At 41.1% G+C, this 17,935-nt stretch overlaps 1 protein-coding gene across 7 annotated transcripts in view; it reads left to right on the top strand.

Moving 5' to 3' along the window:
• Positions 1–17,935, top strand: part of pkp4 (plakophilin 4) — a 73,872-nt gene that overhangs the window by 16,831 nt on the left and 39,106 nt on the right. For all 7 annotated transcript variants that reach the window (XM_070975940.1, XM_070975934.1, XM_070975933.1 and 4 more), the window contains one exon: positions 13,734–13,846. Coding sequence is in view for 6 of the 7 variants with exons in the window: in XM_070975934.1 (XP_070832035.1) it covers positions 13,734–13,846 (113 nt within the window). In the remaining variant the exon portion in view is untranslated. The remainder of the gene's footprint in view (positions 1–13,733; positions 13,847–17,935) is intronic.

The raw sequence follows: 17,935 nt of genomic DNA, 5'->3' as shown, positions 1-17,935 counted from the left end.
TGATTCGTGCTGCAGTTCCTCCTTATTAGACTCCTGTCTTTGCTCTGTGCCTCTTTAATAGCACTGATTCACCATCTGGATGTCACATCCATAATGAATTATCATAGACCTTTTTAAGTGTTTAAATGTCAATGTTTTTTTTTTTTTCTGCACATTTCCACTTGCTTTGAACAATCACACATGCTATTTTTCAAGCTGGACTCAACCACATAACCTAAAACTGTGTTAATGTAACTGTGTAATTCAGAATTAACTTTACAAATTTCCCATCTTCAGTATTTATTATCTTATTAAAATTTCATTTACCCAGAGGGGTTGTTTCGAGGATTATCTAAGACCTAGTTTTTTATCGGTTTCATCTTAAGTGTAATTGAAGCAGTAGGCGGCTGTGGCACTCATCCAGACAGATTGTCTTTTCTGTAGATTCAGCATTCATAGCACTCTGGTGTGTGTAGTCAATGTCTTTTACTTTTTTCTTTTTAGACTTTATTCTTTTTTTTTTAGGCCCATAGATGTTTTTGGTGTTTCTGTGAATAGATAAAAAGAAAATAGGTGTCCAAAAAAATCAATACTCAGTAATTCCTTATGAGAATCATCTATCAAAATACCATTTGCAGCTGATACATTGTGCAGTTTATGCAGTACATTGTGTTTATTACTATTATTATTATTTTTTGTATTCAACTCTAAAGCTGGCAGTCCACTCAAGTAGCTCTTTTGCATTTTATCCTATTTTTTCTCTCACACCTTGTTACTGAAAGCATAATCTGAGCCAGAAGAGGACCCTATTTATTGTAAATTGCAGTAGGAAACAACAACTTCCTCATGAATGGGAACATAAAGTCTGATTAGACATAATATGTCTAATCAGATTTTATTTATTATGTTTAAAAAGAGTTTTCTTGACTGACTGTAAAATGTTGAACGATGAACTGTGTGCCTTTTCAAGGTGATTCCTCATTGAAAGCATAATTGATTTAATGGCATCTGACATGAATGTCATATGTTGCCTCACTGGATGTCAGACACTCCCTCAGTATAGAGACACGACAGCCATATGTTTTAACACTAAATCTGACAACCTTTTCTTAGCTTTCTTTGCCCCATCACTCACAGAGAGTCTGTCATCTTTGCTGTAAATCAGTTTTTCCTCTGCTTTCGCAACTCGTAGAAGGGCAGGGTGATAAGTCAATGTTATAGTACTATTATTATTATTTATCAGTTTCCAAAAGAATTATATCCCAGTGATATGAACATACTTTGTTATCAGTCAAGGAGCATGCATGAGTGATAGGCAACGAGGTTAATTGGGTAAATAAAGTCAGGACTTTCTATGATCTCCAAATTGCCAAGGTGCGATTTTTTTTTTTTTAAGAAAAGAAAAGAAAAGAAAAGAAAAGAAAAGAAAGCTTGTCAAAGACTGATGACAAAGGTTTAGAGTCGGTCGCCCCATGTTGAATTGCAGTTTCACACTGTAACAGGGACTCGCACAATAACCAGCCTGCTGTAAAAAAAATAAAATAAATAATAAATAGTTTAAAAATGCAGGAGCAACAATCAGTTGATTTACGCTTCTACCCTTCAGTGATGCCACACTTTTGGAGTAAATGCAGTGTTGACTGATAAATATGTATCAGTATCAATGTAGTATAATATTGGTAGGAAAATCCCTGTATATCACAATGATGAGATGTTGTCAAAACCACACAGTATGGTGCATCCCATGCAAATTGCTTTGGACCAGAAGTTTGACTGTTACTGTTTGAATAGATATATTGGGAAATCAGGCTGTATTCAACAATTTTGGTAACTTCCCAAAACCAACACTGGCCCGGTGTGCAGAGGAGTGGGAAAAAAAAAGGGTTTGAACTTTTGAACAATTTTTTTTTTTCATGCGAACAACCGAATGTAGCACTACAAACGCCTTCCAGGAGAGACTGATAACGTGTGTCATTATCTCCATGTTTAAACAATTGTCACGTCTGCCCCCTCTCTGTGACAGCAGGCTTTTCACCTCACCACCAGTGAGGTCGTTCAGAACCACTATCAACACTTTGCCTTCTATGGTGGTTGGACACTATGTCATATGAACTAGTTTCTTTTCTGGCCCTCATAAACACTCCTCTAGCTGGATACTGTTACATCTTTACTTGAACATTTTTCATGTTAGTCCTTTAAGCTCGTGCTTATATCCAGTATATCAAGTTTGTGTGTTACAAGGAGTGGAGGTACAGGTTCCATGTAGCTTTCACTGATGCAAAATGGTTGACTGCATTTTGTCTGAGATTACATTGTGTGCATGTACATGCATAGACAAAAACACCACATCATTGCCCGATTAGGAGACTATGAAATACTTTTTCTTTTGTGTCTGGTTGAAATCCTTTGCAACAGCAGAACACAACACAGTGCTTCAATTAAAATGAACAAAAGTCATAGATATGAAAGCAGATATGAAATGTAGTAAAAACTGGTCTGGAATGGCGTTAGAGTATGACTGATCTGCAAGGTAATTGGCTTTTGGTAATTAGGTAATAATTTAAAATTCTGTTATTAGTTTTCATTCTTAGTTTGCTTTGCTTTGAGATATTATGACTGTTTCTACCCAAATAATATGCAAATGTCAGGTGAGTTTCCAACATGTTGGTTAAAATGCAAATCAAAATGTGATTCCAACTACATTTATGGAAATATTGTGAAATAGAGTGCCACAAGATTACATCATTAAAGTGGCTGTTGTGAAGGCTTTGTAACATATCTTTAAGCCATTTTGGGAAACCAAGTGATATTTCCGTTTTCGAATAGCTTCCTTCAAATGTACGGCAAGGCTGGTTGTAGAGCTGATTTTAAGACCTCAAATCCATGTTACAACTAGAAGGCTATTCAGAGAACGCAGACCTCCTCCAAGGCCAGTAGTCCACTCTTCTATGACTTCCAAATCTGACCACTTGTAGCGCTATGGAACAATGTTTTTGCAAAGCATTTCTGCCATTTCCATTCAGGTGCACAAATGTAAATACACATACTGTAACATGTGGATGAATATACATATAGACTGTATATGCTGGATACCCTCGTAGTTGCACCCAGCACTGTATCCAGCGTCCTTATGAGAGACAACAAGCCAGATTTGATTTTGAAACAAGTATACAGGAGCCCTTAGGTTGTCTAGAAAGGGAGCCTGTGGCACCCACATAACAGGCATCAATGAGTGTCAGGTCAGATCTTTAAAGAGCATCTCATTGATCACTCTGCCCTTATCTCTGCTTTCTACCGGATCTCCCAGGAGAGGAATAGCTGCAGGAGTGGGGGGGCCTTTTAGTTGGGTCAACTTTGATTTTTGTCCTCGCCAAGCACTCCTTAATGTACACACACGTGTTCACTGGCTTCTCAGTATGCCTATTTTAGTTATGTTTGTGTTACACCATCAGTAGGCTGGAGAAACGGAAAGAGTGGGAAGGATGGTAGGTGATGACGAGGCCTGTGCCTCCCTTACAGCTCGCACATTGTTGGAGAGTAAACCTGTTATGTATGCTTTGCCTATTAAGCATTAATAACGACTGGAAATGTCAAAGCTTACTGCAGAAACACAACACATTCACAGTCATAGTGAATCAAAATCTGCTCTACTGACCAAGTTTTACACACAGCTCCAAGACAAATGGAAAAAAAACTAAAAAAAACACAAAGATGTTGAACAAAGATAGGTAAAAATAAATGTAGAGTTATTATCTACATACGAGTAGCAGCTGGCTAATGTCCAATATCAACAACACTTCAGGCGTCATCCATAGTGTTGAAAGCAGGTTTGTTTTTGTTGTCAACATGTATCAGCTGCACACTTACCAAACTCTATAGTATGTGTTTCTGCATGGATCATGATCTGAAGCCTAGTTCAGATTTCAGTGCCTTTTTACTTGACAGGTACTTTAAATGGGTTTGTAGCAATAAGAGCTTCAGACAGGGTCAGAGGAGGAAGTTGATTTGGTTCTTTATCCTTTCTGTGTTGTGGGGAGATTTCCCCTCAAACATTAATGTAATTCTGTGGATAAATTGGTCTTTGCAATCTAAAGCGCTGTTGAGCACATAATTTTTGGTATCAGGACTGTGGTTTTTTGCCCTTGAAAACTCTGTCTTTTGGTGTGCTTCCTCCTCCATTATGAGGCTTTGCCTTCAGAGTAATGCTGTTATTAGCTATGCCTGGACATGCCTATATGTACCACACAACTGGCAAAGAAGGCCTCACAGGCGGGCCGTGCTATGGTGTTTCAACACACCACCTCTCATAAAGCACCACAATGGAATTTTCCCACTTCCTCGGAGTCCATTACACATGAAATATCTGTATGCCGCCTGCTTCTCCATAGCAAAGTGGAGTTCCACTCTTTGACCCGCTTTTCATCTGAATCAGGCACACACACACACACACACACACACACACACACACACACACACACACACACACACACTCCAGCGTACATTGCAAAGCCCATGAGCTGACCTTGCTTTGAGTGCTACAACTCCAGCACGCTCTTAAGGACTTGATGAGCTGGCTGAAATATTACCTACTTGAGATACCAATGCAAGCTTCTGTCATGTTTTAATGAAGCCAAAGTCATCTTTGTCTGAGTGACCCGGCTTAAGGAGTTAATAGTTGGGGCCAGGGCAATGCCCTTATGTGTTTCCATGCCATAGGTGCAGCAGAAAGGTTGAATTCTCTCTCTGCAGGCCATAGTGTCCATTCCACCTCCATAGGCGAAATAAGGACTCTAATTACAATCGACTAGTGATTTTCTCCACTCCTCAGGGTCTTATCTGCCTTCCTCTCCCTCATGCTGCCACTGTGACACAGGCAAGGAGAAATCTAGAGGCATAAGCATTCTGGCCTCGATTATAGTCATAAAAATGGAAGCCTGGCTCCGAGCAATTACCCCATGGGGGAGCAGAACAAGTGTGAGAGAGAAAGAGTGAGACAGATTCAGAGGGGAGGGATTCAGGTGAAGGAGAGTGCTCATATACAGAGGAAAGACAAAACGCTCAGATACAGAGGAAGGGCGCAGAGGGTGGTGAGTAAAGGGAAAAGGACAAAAGTGAGTGTGTGAGAATGATGGAGGGAGGCAGAGTCAGAGAGGCTGTCACCTGTGAATGGTTCTCTAAAGCGCTGTGGCAGGAGGCTGTCAACGCAGAGGAAAACAGAAAAGAAGGAAAAGAGGAAGAGGAGATAATCTGCTCCCAATGTGACATGATGTCAAAAGAGTGGTGTGTGTGTCTGGCACGGCACAGCGCTGTCGTTTTGAACCCAGCCCTGGGAGATCTCCCCCCAGCTAGCCTGCTAATACTCATCACCATCACTGTCATCATCATCATTATCACTATAATCATTGCCACTGTCAACAGCACACGCAGAGGACCCGGTCATTGGGGAGCAGGAGTTGTACTCAGGAAGGTGGAAGCACAGTAAATGCTGCTGGCCTGTCCTTGGACTGGCATATGCCCACTGAGGAAGTTAAGGTACTTGACTGGGTGAATCACCAATGAGGTTTATGTCTCTGTATATCACCCTCTGCCCAAACATCTCTCAGATGAGTTTCTCTAAACGACTGATCCTGAGGTAATCGCACAAGTCACTGCAGTCTTTGTTCACTACAGCAACCTCCAGATTGACACTCCCTAGATTGCTTACTCTCCTGATTTTGGCCCAGAGCAATGTTCTTTTTGTCTGACACAACGCTATTGATCTCTCAGAGGAATAGTATGTTCACAGGTCTACATGAATTGCACTGACTGTGTGATTACACCGCGGCAGCATTTTGGGGTTTTTGTTCCAATCGAGGAGATACAGATTGCCTTTGTGAGTTGCTCTCATTTACTGCCACCGTGCCATGGCATTATTATCAGCGGCGTCACAGAAGAGCTTTTGTTGAGATTTAACAGCTTGTAGCTGCACTAAACAGCAGGTTGAGTACAAAAGTTGGATCAAACAACCTGGTGGATGAAGAAAAACAATGCTTGATTTTTAAATGTGGGGAAAGACTTTTGTAATTTGCATCTGGAAATCATGTTTTTGACTCTTGGCTTTTACACATTAGCTAAATGGGTAAGATGATGCTATTAAACAAGAGGCCTGTTCCAACAATATGTGACAGGCATGGCCCCCAAAGTAACTGAGAATAAGACATTGTGCCCACCCTTGTAAATAAGCCAGAACTACCAAAGTGGACAAATAAATGAATGGGAAAATCCTCCCAACAAAAGGAATTTGTTGGGAAAAAAGTCGCCTGGTAACAGATTTTGAACTTATTGGATATGTTCGTGAGCACTGACAGGGTTTTTTCTCTTTCTCTCCCCCATACAGTCTATCCTCGATGTCTTTGTTATTGACAGTCTTTCTTTTGTTGTCAATCTCTTGTGTGGCAAGTGCTAGCTGCAGCACTTGCTAAAGCAGATGACAGCTCCTTTAATAGCATTCACCACACAAATGACAGCTTCTTTAATGACACTTTAATTATCAAACCCAAATATGACTTCCTTTCCTTGTTCACATATGGAAAACGATGTTCTCAGCGGTCTTACTCATCTGTGTCGGCAGCATATTTGATCTGAAATGCCACCAACGTAAAATTATTTTTGGAGTGATGAGGTCTAGAGAAAACTGTTATCGTCGGAGCCTTTTCGATAGGATGTGCAACTAACATTTTAACATGATGCATGTCATCCGTGGAGTAATCAGAATATTCTGGATCACATCTCAGTTGTTTTTTAAGGCAATGCTTCAAGCATCAAGTTTAGCTTATTCACTCTCCATGTGTGGGATTTTAAAATTTTCACCAAACTTAGAGGACAGAGAAACTTCAGCCAAGGTCCGATAGATTATATTGTATTTTGGTGGTTGTTAGAACACTGTGCATTTTCAGCCATTGCTATGAACCTTGCTTACAGTGGCGATCCAAGATGGTGAGCAGAATCATAAGCAGCAAAAGTGTACTCGCACAACAGAGAGGTCACCATGGTGGGTGGGATTGGACATAGGGAGCCAGCAACGCATCAGATATGGACCAGAAAATGACACTTTGGAAGAACTCAACTTCTGCAATAGTATTATGCTGCTCTGACCTTAAATTCCACGCCTGTATATAATTGCTGTGTCATTATTCTCTTGATAGAAGAATTTAAAAAATCATTTTAGTTGCTCTGCAAGTTTCCTGCTAGAAATGCTTGTCATGCCGCATTAGAAACCCTTGCAGAAATGATGTCCTATTGTAAGCTTGCTTTTCCATTATCTGTGAGTGAATGATGTTTCATATTTCTGTTTGTGGCCCCTTGTCACATTATCAGCTTATACAGTATAAAAGCTGTGGTGCAGCTGTGGGTGCTAAAGCAATTTTCTCCCTCTGATTCACCTATAGCTATGCCTGCAGCTGTACGCTCTTACCCCAGCAAGCCACTTTACTGTATTTTTAAATGCCTTTCTATCCAACGTGGTTATTATAATTCTGCTATGGTGGCATGACGCTGCAGCCAGTTTCCTCAAACCTTCGTCTTTTAACAAGGTGACTTTGTGGCAGTTTTTGTAAGTAATTGCACTGCGTGGTTCCTTCAGGTCTGGTCACACAGCCTGTTCTGAGGCCCGTTCTCTTCGCTCACACCTCGGGCCTGCTTTTCTGTCCCTGCTGCTGCAGAAATCCTTTAACCTCTGCTGTCATTCTCCCACTGTGCAGCATTGTCGCGCTCTCGTTGGAACGGGGCTGCCACACTGCAGTGAGGACGCAGAGCTGTCAAGCCTCATTGCCGCTTAATGAACAAACGTATTTCTGGTAGATTCCCATCTTTGGTTAAGCGGAAATGCCATCTGCACTGGTTATGCAAAATGGATCTGAATATCACAAATGAACATACAGGGCCAGCCCAAATCACAGCACTACCAAAGCACACTTTTTACACAGGCTCACACAGGCTCTAAAACTGTGTTAAGGATAAGATCTCAAGTCTTAATTAATAGTGGGATTTGGACACTCACTATAAAGGATTGGGCAAAGATAATAATCTTATAAAGTTACCAAGAATATTCAAGCACAGTTTCTCACATCACAAGCACAGCATCACATTATCCTAATCTGTCATACATATAAGTGGCATGAATGATGTCATAGATTCCTTGTTTTATGGACAGGATGTGAAATGATGCATCTTACTGGAAATACATACAAAATTAATTATTTTGCTCTCTTTACATGTTTTTGCTTACTAAATAAGTCCATGTGTGTTGTTTTATAGTTGGAATTTCTTCAGTTTTGATATACAATGCAGAAAATAAACAATAGAAGCCACTGAATGAAAAGCTGTGTCCAAACTCTTGACTGATACCTTAGCTGTATGGCATTTGGGGGTTTATGTGTGTGTGTGTGTGTGTGTGTGTGTGTGTGTGTGTGTGTGTGTGTGTGTGTGTGTGTGTGTGTGTGTGTGTGTGTGTGTGTGTGTGTGTGTGTGTGTGTGTAAGCCTCTCTTATCTAGGTATGCTGCACCACAGTCTATGTGCTGAACCAGCAGCAAGCACAAGCCACTTCAGGCATTTCAGATGGGTCTTGTATTGTCAGCATCCATAAAGATGACAAGGGAGTCTGTATATTGGTGGCGCGGTCTGCTGCCATGTGTCATCTGTTTCTTTAGGGCCCATCGGAGGACACATGGGGACAGGATCTGAATCAGCTCTTGGACTACAGGCAGATCAGACCCAACAGGCTCATTGTAATGGCAAATAAAAGCATTAGAGGCCTTGTTGGTACAGGAAAGCTGGCCACCCATTGTCCCTGTCCTCTCTCTCTAAGCTAAGCCTGGTACCAACCAAGGCTGGGCCCACACCCGTTAAATAAGCATAGGCCTCGTTTTAATGGTCATTACTGCTGTGCTCAGTCTGATCGTTATGCTGAATAAATGTGTCCCGTTCTGTGTAGGGGCCAAGCATGGAAATTGCAATGAATTACACAGAGCAGTGAGTACTCTCCCTCCATGGCTAATGTGAGCCCTACTTACTAGTGTGATCCTTGTCCCTATTTCATCAGACCAGGGCTCGTTTTGGCACATAGCCCTGCTATCACAAGCTAATTATGGACATATTGGATCCATATTCATAATAGTGTTAATGAGTCATGCAGAATAAGGAAAGTCTATTGATGTGTGCGAGAGAAAGAAAGCTTTCAAACTTTTTTTCCCCCAAGGGAAAGCCTAAGGATGACAGAGTAAAGAGGCATGGCAGTAATCCTCAAAGCTACCTGAGAGGCCAGTAAACTCGACATGACAGAAGGGGTGCACTGTTGTTTCATGGCTGGCTCCGGGATCGGAGTGAATTGGCCACCTAATTCTTCCATCCTCCTGTTTCTCAAAAGTATTAGCTATTCTCACCGATGGAAATAACAATAAACACAATTCAATGAAAACAACTTTGTCACAAAAAACGATACAATTGTGCAGCTGAGAATAGTGCTGTAATGATTTATCATGTGATTGAAAAGACGTGGAGGACGGAGCTCCATGCAGGAAGCTTTGGACTGCCTCCATGCCTCTCAATAGTACAATCCCAAATCAAAAAATGTTGGGACACTGTTATGCTAACAGAAAGACAATGCAGTCATTTGCAAACAAGCTGTGTGCAAACAAACCGAGAGTTCCTGAGCCCATGTAGTAATATCCTTTACACAATCATGTGTTCACAAAGTGGTGAAACTCACTCCATCCTAGCTTGTGAATGACTGAGCCTTTCCAGGATGCCCCTTTCATACCCAGTCATGATAGTATCACCTGTTACCAGTGAACCTGTTTACCTGTGGAATGATCAACCAGGTGTTTTTGGAGCATTCCACAACATTCCCAGTCTTTTCTTGCTCCTCTCCCAGCTTGTCTGAAATGTGTTGCTGACATCAAATTCAGCATATATTTACAAAATCAATGAGGGTGGTCAGGTAGAACATAATTTTGTTTTTGTCTTTGTACTGTTTTCAGTTGAGTATATGTCAAAAAGGATTAGTAAGGTATCACATTCTGTTTGATTTGTGTTAGACAGCGCCCAAACTCTTTTGGAATCTGGGTTGTGAGAAAACAGCAGGGTTGTGCTGGGAGTGCAGGCAGGATGCCGCCCGCCATAGGCTTGGGGCAGCTATGAATATCAGTAGTGGCAGACCTCTGTGCCATATGTCTACAGCAGATGTCTCTCTCTGCTGTGCTTGATAAAGATCACAGACCATCTAATCAGCAGGACTGAAGGCCAACTTTTTATGTGAGGTATTAAGAAAGGCACGGCTGTTTATTTCTCCCCTGCCTGCGTGTACCGCTCCATAATGACAAGTGCCGCCTAAGATGAAGTCGCGGGACTCGAGAAGGTGATGTGCTGCCAAACAAAACAATTGGATAATGAGCTTAAATGAAAGAAGGCACAGGAATGGTGGGCCAAGAATAGTGACATTTGCAGGAGCAGGAAATCTCTGTCTTCATTTAGACAGTAAACAAGACAGTTTGGTCTATCTGTCACCATATGTTTAATCTCTGTTCCATAAGCATCTGCTACATATTCATACATGAAGTGCATACTGAAACTCGATGGTGAGTGGGTGAGAAAGCATATGTGTCAGTGTGGATTTAGACTGTCTTAGTCCCATTTACAGTCATGCATATGACAGTGACCTAGTGTTCTCAGACTACCATATAGTGGCACTGAGCTGTATGTAAATGTTTGAATGTTAAGTTTCTCTCCTTCCTTCCTTTTATATGTCAGTATCCATGTGAGTTATACCCATCTCTTGTCACTTTGACCTTATGTTCTCTGTCTCGCACATTGCAGGCAGAATCACACACTGGAGTTATTCTACATTTGTAATAAGCAACAGTTAGACTTTATCCTCTCTGTCCCTCGCTCTCTCTCATCGTCTCACCCTCTTGTCACCATTATCCCATGTCCTCCCTCTCCTCTACATCCAAGGCCAAACCTGAACTCTTGCCCTGTGGTTTCCTCTGTAAAGTTATCTTCTGTGTGCCAAACCAGCAGCTAGCAGAAGCCATTTCAGGCCCCGTATATGCATTCAAGATACAGTTATCTTTGTGTGAGTTCAGAAATGGTGTCATAATAGCTCAATCCTTTGACTGTCTCTGGGGGGGGACGATCCTCCGACTTGCACGACCAAATTGTCTATCACTTAGAAGGGTTCAGTCCTGGGGCTTAGCAAGAGAACTGGCCATATTGTCGGTGACCTTCAGGCTTCATGTGGATTTTGGAAGGATTTGGTTGAGTACGTGCTGGACCAAGATTTCAGATCTCAAAATTTAATGACTAAAAGAAAGGTTTTTTTAAGTCAATTTCTTAAAACGAATGCTGTGTCAAATGCAGCATATGAATTGAATATGTCCTTCCCCCCTTGACGATCTGCACATACATAGTGTCAAAATACAATTCCGATTTTCAAATTTTGACTATTCATACTGAGTCACATCTGTCATATCAGTCAAAAAAAAGTAAGAATGGAGAACAGAATGATTGGTTGGCATGAAAGGTTGAAATTGGCAATTTTCATGTGTCTAAATCTCTCTCTGGGGGTTTTGTGTCACACAGAGGATTGATGGCCCATTTCTTCTTCTAAGTAAATCAGTGTTGTGGCCAATCTATCTCTGTCCTGCTCCTGAAGTGTATCTGCACTCTTGTGAGTGTGTGTTTGTATCAGGAATGCCTCTTAATGCTGTCAAATGCTGGGCTAATGATCTGAAAATGAACATTTTTTATGCTGAGTTTTTTGGTATCCAGGGGATTTACACTGCTTTCTCGAGTGTTTCTCTCACGGCAAGTCGCGGCTCAAAGGCCAATTAAATTGGAGGAGTAAAGTTATATGTAATCAAACATGACATTTACAGAAAAAGTTGTGCAATTTTTTTCTTTAACTGTTTGATTCTACCAATATTTTGAAAGGCATGGCATATTTATCTGCCACTTTGGTATTATTAGAGATGGCACCATTTTTTTAAGCTTGTAACTGAATTTCTGTGATTAGGAGTTTAGTTTCTGTGTTTCCTCTTCACACTTTGAAACTGATATCAGCATCACCACAGCTGTACTGGAGATGTATTTGCTGTGTTAATATGCTGCTAATGCAAACTAAACATTTTTGCTGCATCTTAGCATTAAAAGGTTTCCACCTGGAACCCATAGGAAGCTTTTGTTGAGGAACAGCTACAGGAAATTCTTTTTATCAGTCCTGAAGATTTCTGGTGCTTTGTAAGCTGCGCTATTGTTCAGTAAAAACTGGTTTACACAACAAGATGTGGACATATTCTGCACTATTTTGTCAGTGGATTGGGTTTGAATATTGCAGGGGAAGAATGTTACCGGAGGATATAGCCACTGTGAGGTACAGGGTTTTACCATCTTTTGTGCAAACTAACAACAGCCTCCACCACATCAGGAAGGTGAACAATAACCTGTCTCCATATCATGCTGTTCTTCTTATATCATTGACGTGTGAATATGTTCATTTCACCACCTATAGCAACCATTGGAGGTGCAAACATTTCCTTTGGGATAAATATAGATTTATCAGGACAAGATATAATGGGGGGTTTCTCGTGGAAAAAAATTCATAATGTTAAGAAAATAGGACTTAGCAGTTTTCCCTCCTGCATGCTCCCTCTCACTGCAGTCAAGCTTCACATATCTACAACTGAGGTAGAGGAGAGGGGAGCAGTGGAGGATATCAAGCAATAGTTTGGGGGAGGGGTGGGCAGAACATGTCTACAATATAAAGGGAAATTTCAATGCGCCCTCAGGGAACATTTGAGAGTAGGTGTGAAAAGTAGGCTGGTCTAAGTGCCACAGGCTGACTAAACTTCCTCAGACAGGTCACAAAAGAAGCTGAGAGCCGGTGTGTGTGTGTGTGTGTGAGTGTGTGTGTGAGTGTGGGGCCGTGAGTGTCTGCAGCTGGCTCTGAATGTAATTGACCATGTTAATGGACATTATAAGGGACAACTAAGGATAGCAAGGCGACAGTCCTGCCATCTGTACATAAAGTTATGGTGAGCGAGGCCTTTTTAAGAGAACATAAGTGTTGGTGCTAGAGTGCAGATACTCTTTATACTGCCATGGTAGTGATGTGGGTGAGTAAAAAGGTATTCCTAAGGTATGCAAATGTGTGTGTGTGTATGTGCGTGTGTGTGTGCAGACCCGTTTTATCATCAGCAATAATTTTCTGTGTACAGAAGACCCCGTGCATGTCTTATAAGTGTCATGATGCAGTCCTTGAAGCTAGAGAGCCGTGCAAGTAATAGCGTCGCCCAGGCTAGATAATTAGTCAAATGCTGATTTCTACTCGACTCCCATAGGAACAGTGGCACCAAGGCTAAATATCACCCACTGAAGTGGTGCTTGTCTCTGTGTGGGCTGGAAAAATGGCAGTACGGTATAGCTTGTGTGCGCTGTGTATCCCCTAAGTTTGTGTGTGGGAATGTACATGGTGCCTATTTTTTAAAGCCACTTGTGAGCAAACATTTCTATGTTGAATTTGCTTGTTTGCTGTGCCTTAAGCTCCTGTTTTGTGTCATTATTAACCTCAATGCCATGATGAAGCACAACACTGGAGCAAACTGTCTCATCTTGACTTCAAATTTGTCATATCTGTCAATAGAAGTATGCAAAGCTCCCTCTGATGAGAATGTATTCCTGACCCTCTGGCCCATGCTTTTTTTTGTGTGTTTATTTGCAGGAGCTCCAGTTTGAGCGGCTAACCAGGGAGCTGGAAGTGGAGAGGCAGATTGTGGCCAGTCAGCTGGAAAGATGCAGACTCGGGGCCGAGTCACCAGGCGCTGGTAGCAGCAGGTAATGAGGAGATACACACACACACACACACACACACACACACACACACACACACACACACACACAGAGCCACAATCCAACACATGGCTTTTTCATCCTTCACAGCAGTGGCCATATTCCATAGTGTAACCTTATGGCATAGTGATGGAGCAACCCAGTGTGCTGAAATCTGATTCACCTGTAAATCTAGACATAGCAAATCCTGTTTGTTGTTTTAAAATAGAATTGCTCCATTGTTATCTAAGCTCATCAGAAACACAGTCACATCAGTGCAGAATTTTTTCCTGCCTAAAGGCTCAAGTCACTTTTAAGTTTTAAGCTGAAATGAAAATATATACAACTGACTTTGTAGGCAAAGTGTTAAGCCTATGTTTATCAGTGACAGCATGTGTATGCGTCTGTGAATGTGCATGATAGTGGAGTGTTGTTTGCTCAGTGAAGCGCTGCTGTCAGTGTGGAAGGAGTATGGAGCTTCTGAGTTTGTTCTGGGAACTCATTCCCACTTCATCAGCTACGGCACTAGGCTGCCTGATCATCACACCTCAGTGACCGCACATTCTGTCCTGTCTGCTGTGGCTCAGACATATCAGGTTCATTTGTACAGCTCAATACCGCGTACAATATCCCAGCGGGCTTCACAGACCCACTGTGAAGATGGGTTGACACTAGTCTGATACTATCAGACAGCTTTGATGGTTTACCTTAATGTCATTTGTGGAAGATGCAGGAGACATCAAGATGCAGCGATATATAGGAATGCTATTGGCATTGACCAATAACAGCTGTAAAAACCAGTGCTGGTATTTTTCCAAAATGGTTAGGGCTGCTAATAAAGTACTGCAGAATAATAAAGTGTCATGGTGTAATAATTGAGATAGACCTAACCTTGTTATATTCGTCGGTATTTTACATTGAAAGTTATAGGAAGGTGGTTTTAAATATCTATGTGTGTTGTAACATTCATGCACTTGCTAAGCAAGTAATATGAGGACCGTCTTTGAGGTCTGGTTAAGAATGTAATTCCTTAAAGTGGCAAGGGAAATTACAATAGAGGTTAATAGACTGTGACATTTAAGAGATTGCTTAATGGTCAGATTTTTCAGGAAAATGAACATGCTGGTTCTTTGTTGCTTTTGCTTATTTGATTCAGTCAAGGCCAGCAGTTTTGATGGCACAGCATACTGCTGTATTATGTGGGTATTTTACAAATGATTAATCAGCCATTAAACGAAAAATGTTTGTCATCTGATGTCTAGTTGGAAAGTTTATGGTTTGAATATAAGATTGTTGATTAGAGTCTTCACAGGTAGACCAGAACCTGAGACCTAATTGGAAATCCCTACGGGTTCGGATCCACATTTTATACCGTCAGCCAAGTCTGGGTCATCGTCATCGTGACAGCAAGTGGACTTTAAAGCTGAAATAATGAATTGATGATTCATGTTGTTTCAATCAGCAAGAGAGGAATAAGAGAAAACCTGGATGTATTTTACCAGCTTTCTTGAGGAGGATGGATGATGCATCATGGTTAGGCACATGGAAGAAGGTTACTAACATTACATTAGCTAAGGCACAGAATTTTGTTATGACAACTTGTAAATTAATATTTGCTTGTTAATGGCAATCAGCTGTGAAATCGGTGATACTTGGGTCTGAGTCCAGGTCCTAGCTTTCAAACAATAGATGGATCCGGTTTGGTTCCAAGGAGTACGTTTGCGGGTCTTTTTGGGTTCAGGCACAAATTTTTGGGCCTGTGAAGACCTCTATTTTTGACAAAAGGATATAATGTTGAGACTTCAAATTGAACCGTAAGTCATTTGCAGTTAGTTAAGTTAAACGCCATCTTTTTCCCCAACATCCCCTCACAGAGCATGATTATTGACACTGTTTCGTACTAGCTGAGCAGTACTGTGAAAGGTGTCGATTGCTTTCCTAACATGCTGGAGGCTTGACCATCACCCAAACTGCAGTAAGCATTCTGATACCAGGTTTGAGCTGCATTTGCTCTCAAATGGATCATGATACGATCGGGATATATCCGGATACATGACACTTGGTCACCGCTTGCTGGTTCAGCAGAGGCTGTAATGGCTCTCTGTGGTCTCTTCTGGCTTTGTGATGCTCTTACATGATGCATTCTTGCACTCCAGCCTGCATACTTGCAAAAAGGGCACCCACCAACTACCAGCAAATTGCAGTACTCAAAAGTAAGAGAGTCCATTTCCCCTTTCTCCCTTTTTAGAGAGGCGCAGGTATGGAGCAGCTTCAAGTGCTGCCAAAAAGGTCTGGACAACAGCTCTCTGAAAATATTCACAGTCAGGCTCTTTACTTTCATTTCCTCTTTAAGAAGTACTGTATTTTAGACCTCAGATTTAATGTATCCAACCACGCCAGTGATCAGATTTAGAGATATAAGTGTCACATTTGCTTTCCTGTGTTTGTGCTGCAGCCACTCACACACACATTTACATTTAACATGCTGAGTGGCATCAAGATTAATTTTAGAATCAAAGCTAGAGGACCAAGCAGTCTTTTTATGCTTAATCTAATGACTGTCTAAAAATATGAACCTTTTTTTTTTTTTTATACTACTCACAGTGAAAACCAGTATCGTCTTAATTCACTGGCCCGTCATTGGCAGCTGAGAGGCTTGGCAGCATCAGTCACTTGATGTTGAGTGAATGACCAGCATTGAATGTCACCCTTTATTTATCTTTTCCCTTTTTAAGCTTATATCTGCATAATACAGGCATACACAGCCTAAAGTGGGTCTATATTATATTTCATTTCTCAGGGACAGGGACTTTTGTATACATATTTATGTCTGTATCTAATAAAGACCGGCCCTTATTTCTTATCCCTGCATTATAAATTCTTTTTAGAATGAATACATATTTTTAGTAAGAAACCTTGCCTGTCTGTCTACTCCTCTCTGTTTTGTAAATGTACTTAACTGGTGAATAAGAGCTGTATTTTGTTAAAACGAGAAACTCTCATGTCAACAATAGATGTGGCTGTTCTAACTTGTGGTGTTGTTTTAAAAGGGGCACACATCCCAAATCGGTATGCTGTAAAATGCTACTATTCAACTCAAAAAACCTTTGAAGAAATATGCTGGAACTCAGGCTACTTCATTTTTGACCGAAAGGCTTAAATTTAGTTCTCTCCCTTCAAAAAAAAAGTCCCTGTATTAGGCCCAGGACTGCACTTCCTATTAACCTGGGAATGATCTAAATGGAAGCACCAGTTGCTGCTAATGTCAGTATTAAAGGTGAAATCTCTGGCTATTTTTGTGAACACTGTAATAAATGTTATTTGTTAAGCAAAAATCAATCACCATTAAACACTCTACTGCTACATAATCGACTGGTGTTTTCAGGGTCCTTCCCCACCCCTGCATGTCTGTTGTGTGACTGGTGCAACAGTAAACTACAAAGAACATCATGGTGTCTCTGTGTTACTGGTGTGTATGTTTAAAATGCATCTCACTCAAAGTTGTTTTAAGTCTGTTACTCGCCTGATCTTCACAACTCTTCAGATGTGAAGAGAATGCAAGCAGGGATTTTCAAAATGGATTAGCAGTTCCTGATTTAATTCCAGGGTTTAGTTCCTGGGACTGTTCAGTCAAAAGGGGACATGATCGCCCGTAAAGTGATACGAGGCCGCGGTTGATTTTGAACATTTGGTCTGACTTAGGCCGTTTTCACTCTGCCCTTGTATTTAAATTGACTAAATGACCCGCTGCCTAGCTGTGCATCCTGATTTATTTTGCTCAAGCTTTTAGTTGTAGCAGAAAAATCAATACTTTTTCCTCTTCAGTTAAATTTCGAGTTTGGATTTAATTATTTTGGATACAGCCCCAAACAGCAGTTAAGCACTTTCCTTTGACCTTACCTCACTGTAGCCGTAGAGATACCAGTACTTTCCAAGTCACGTGTCTTTTGCATGTAAATGGATCTGAGACCTATCAGAAATAATGGCTATAAAATCAGGTCTCATCAGCAGAAATGTGACTAAGCTATCCAGGTTTCTTTTTTTTCCCCCTTTTCTAATGATGATCCAAGTTTCTTATGTGCATGTTTCAGAAAT

The sequence above is a fragment of the Chaetodon trifascialis genome, chromosome 12, assembly GCF_039877785.1.
Source record: "Chaetodon trifascialis isolate fChaTrf1 chromosome 12, fChaTrf1.hap1, whole genome shotgun sequence".
NCBI classification, from domain to species: Eukaryota; Metazoa; Chordata; class Actinopteri; order Chaetodontiformes; family Chaetodontidae; genus Chaetodon; species Chaetodon trifascialis.
The sequence above is the reverse complement of the archived record's forward strand: the minus strand, read 5'-3'. Positions and strand labels throughout refer to the sequence as shown.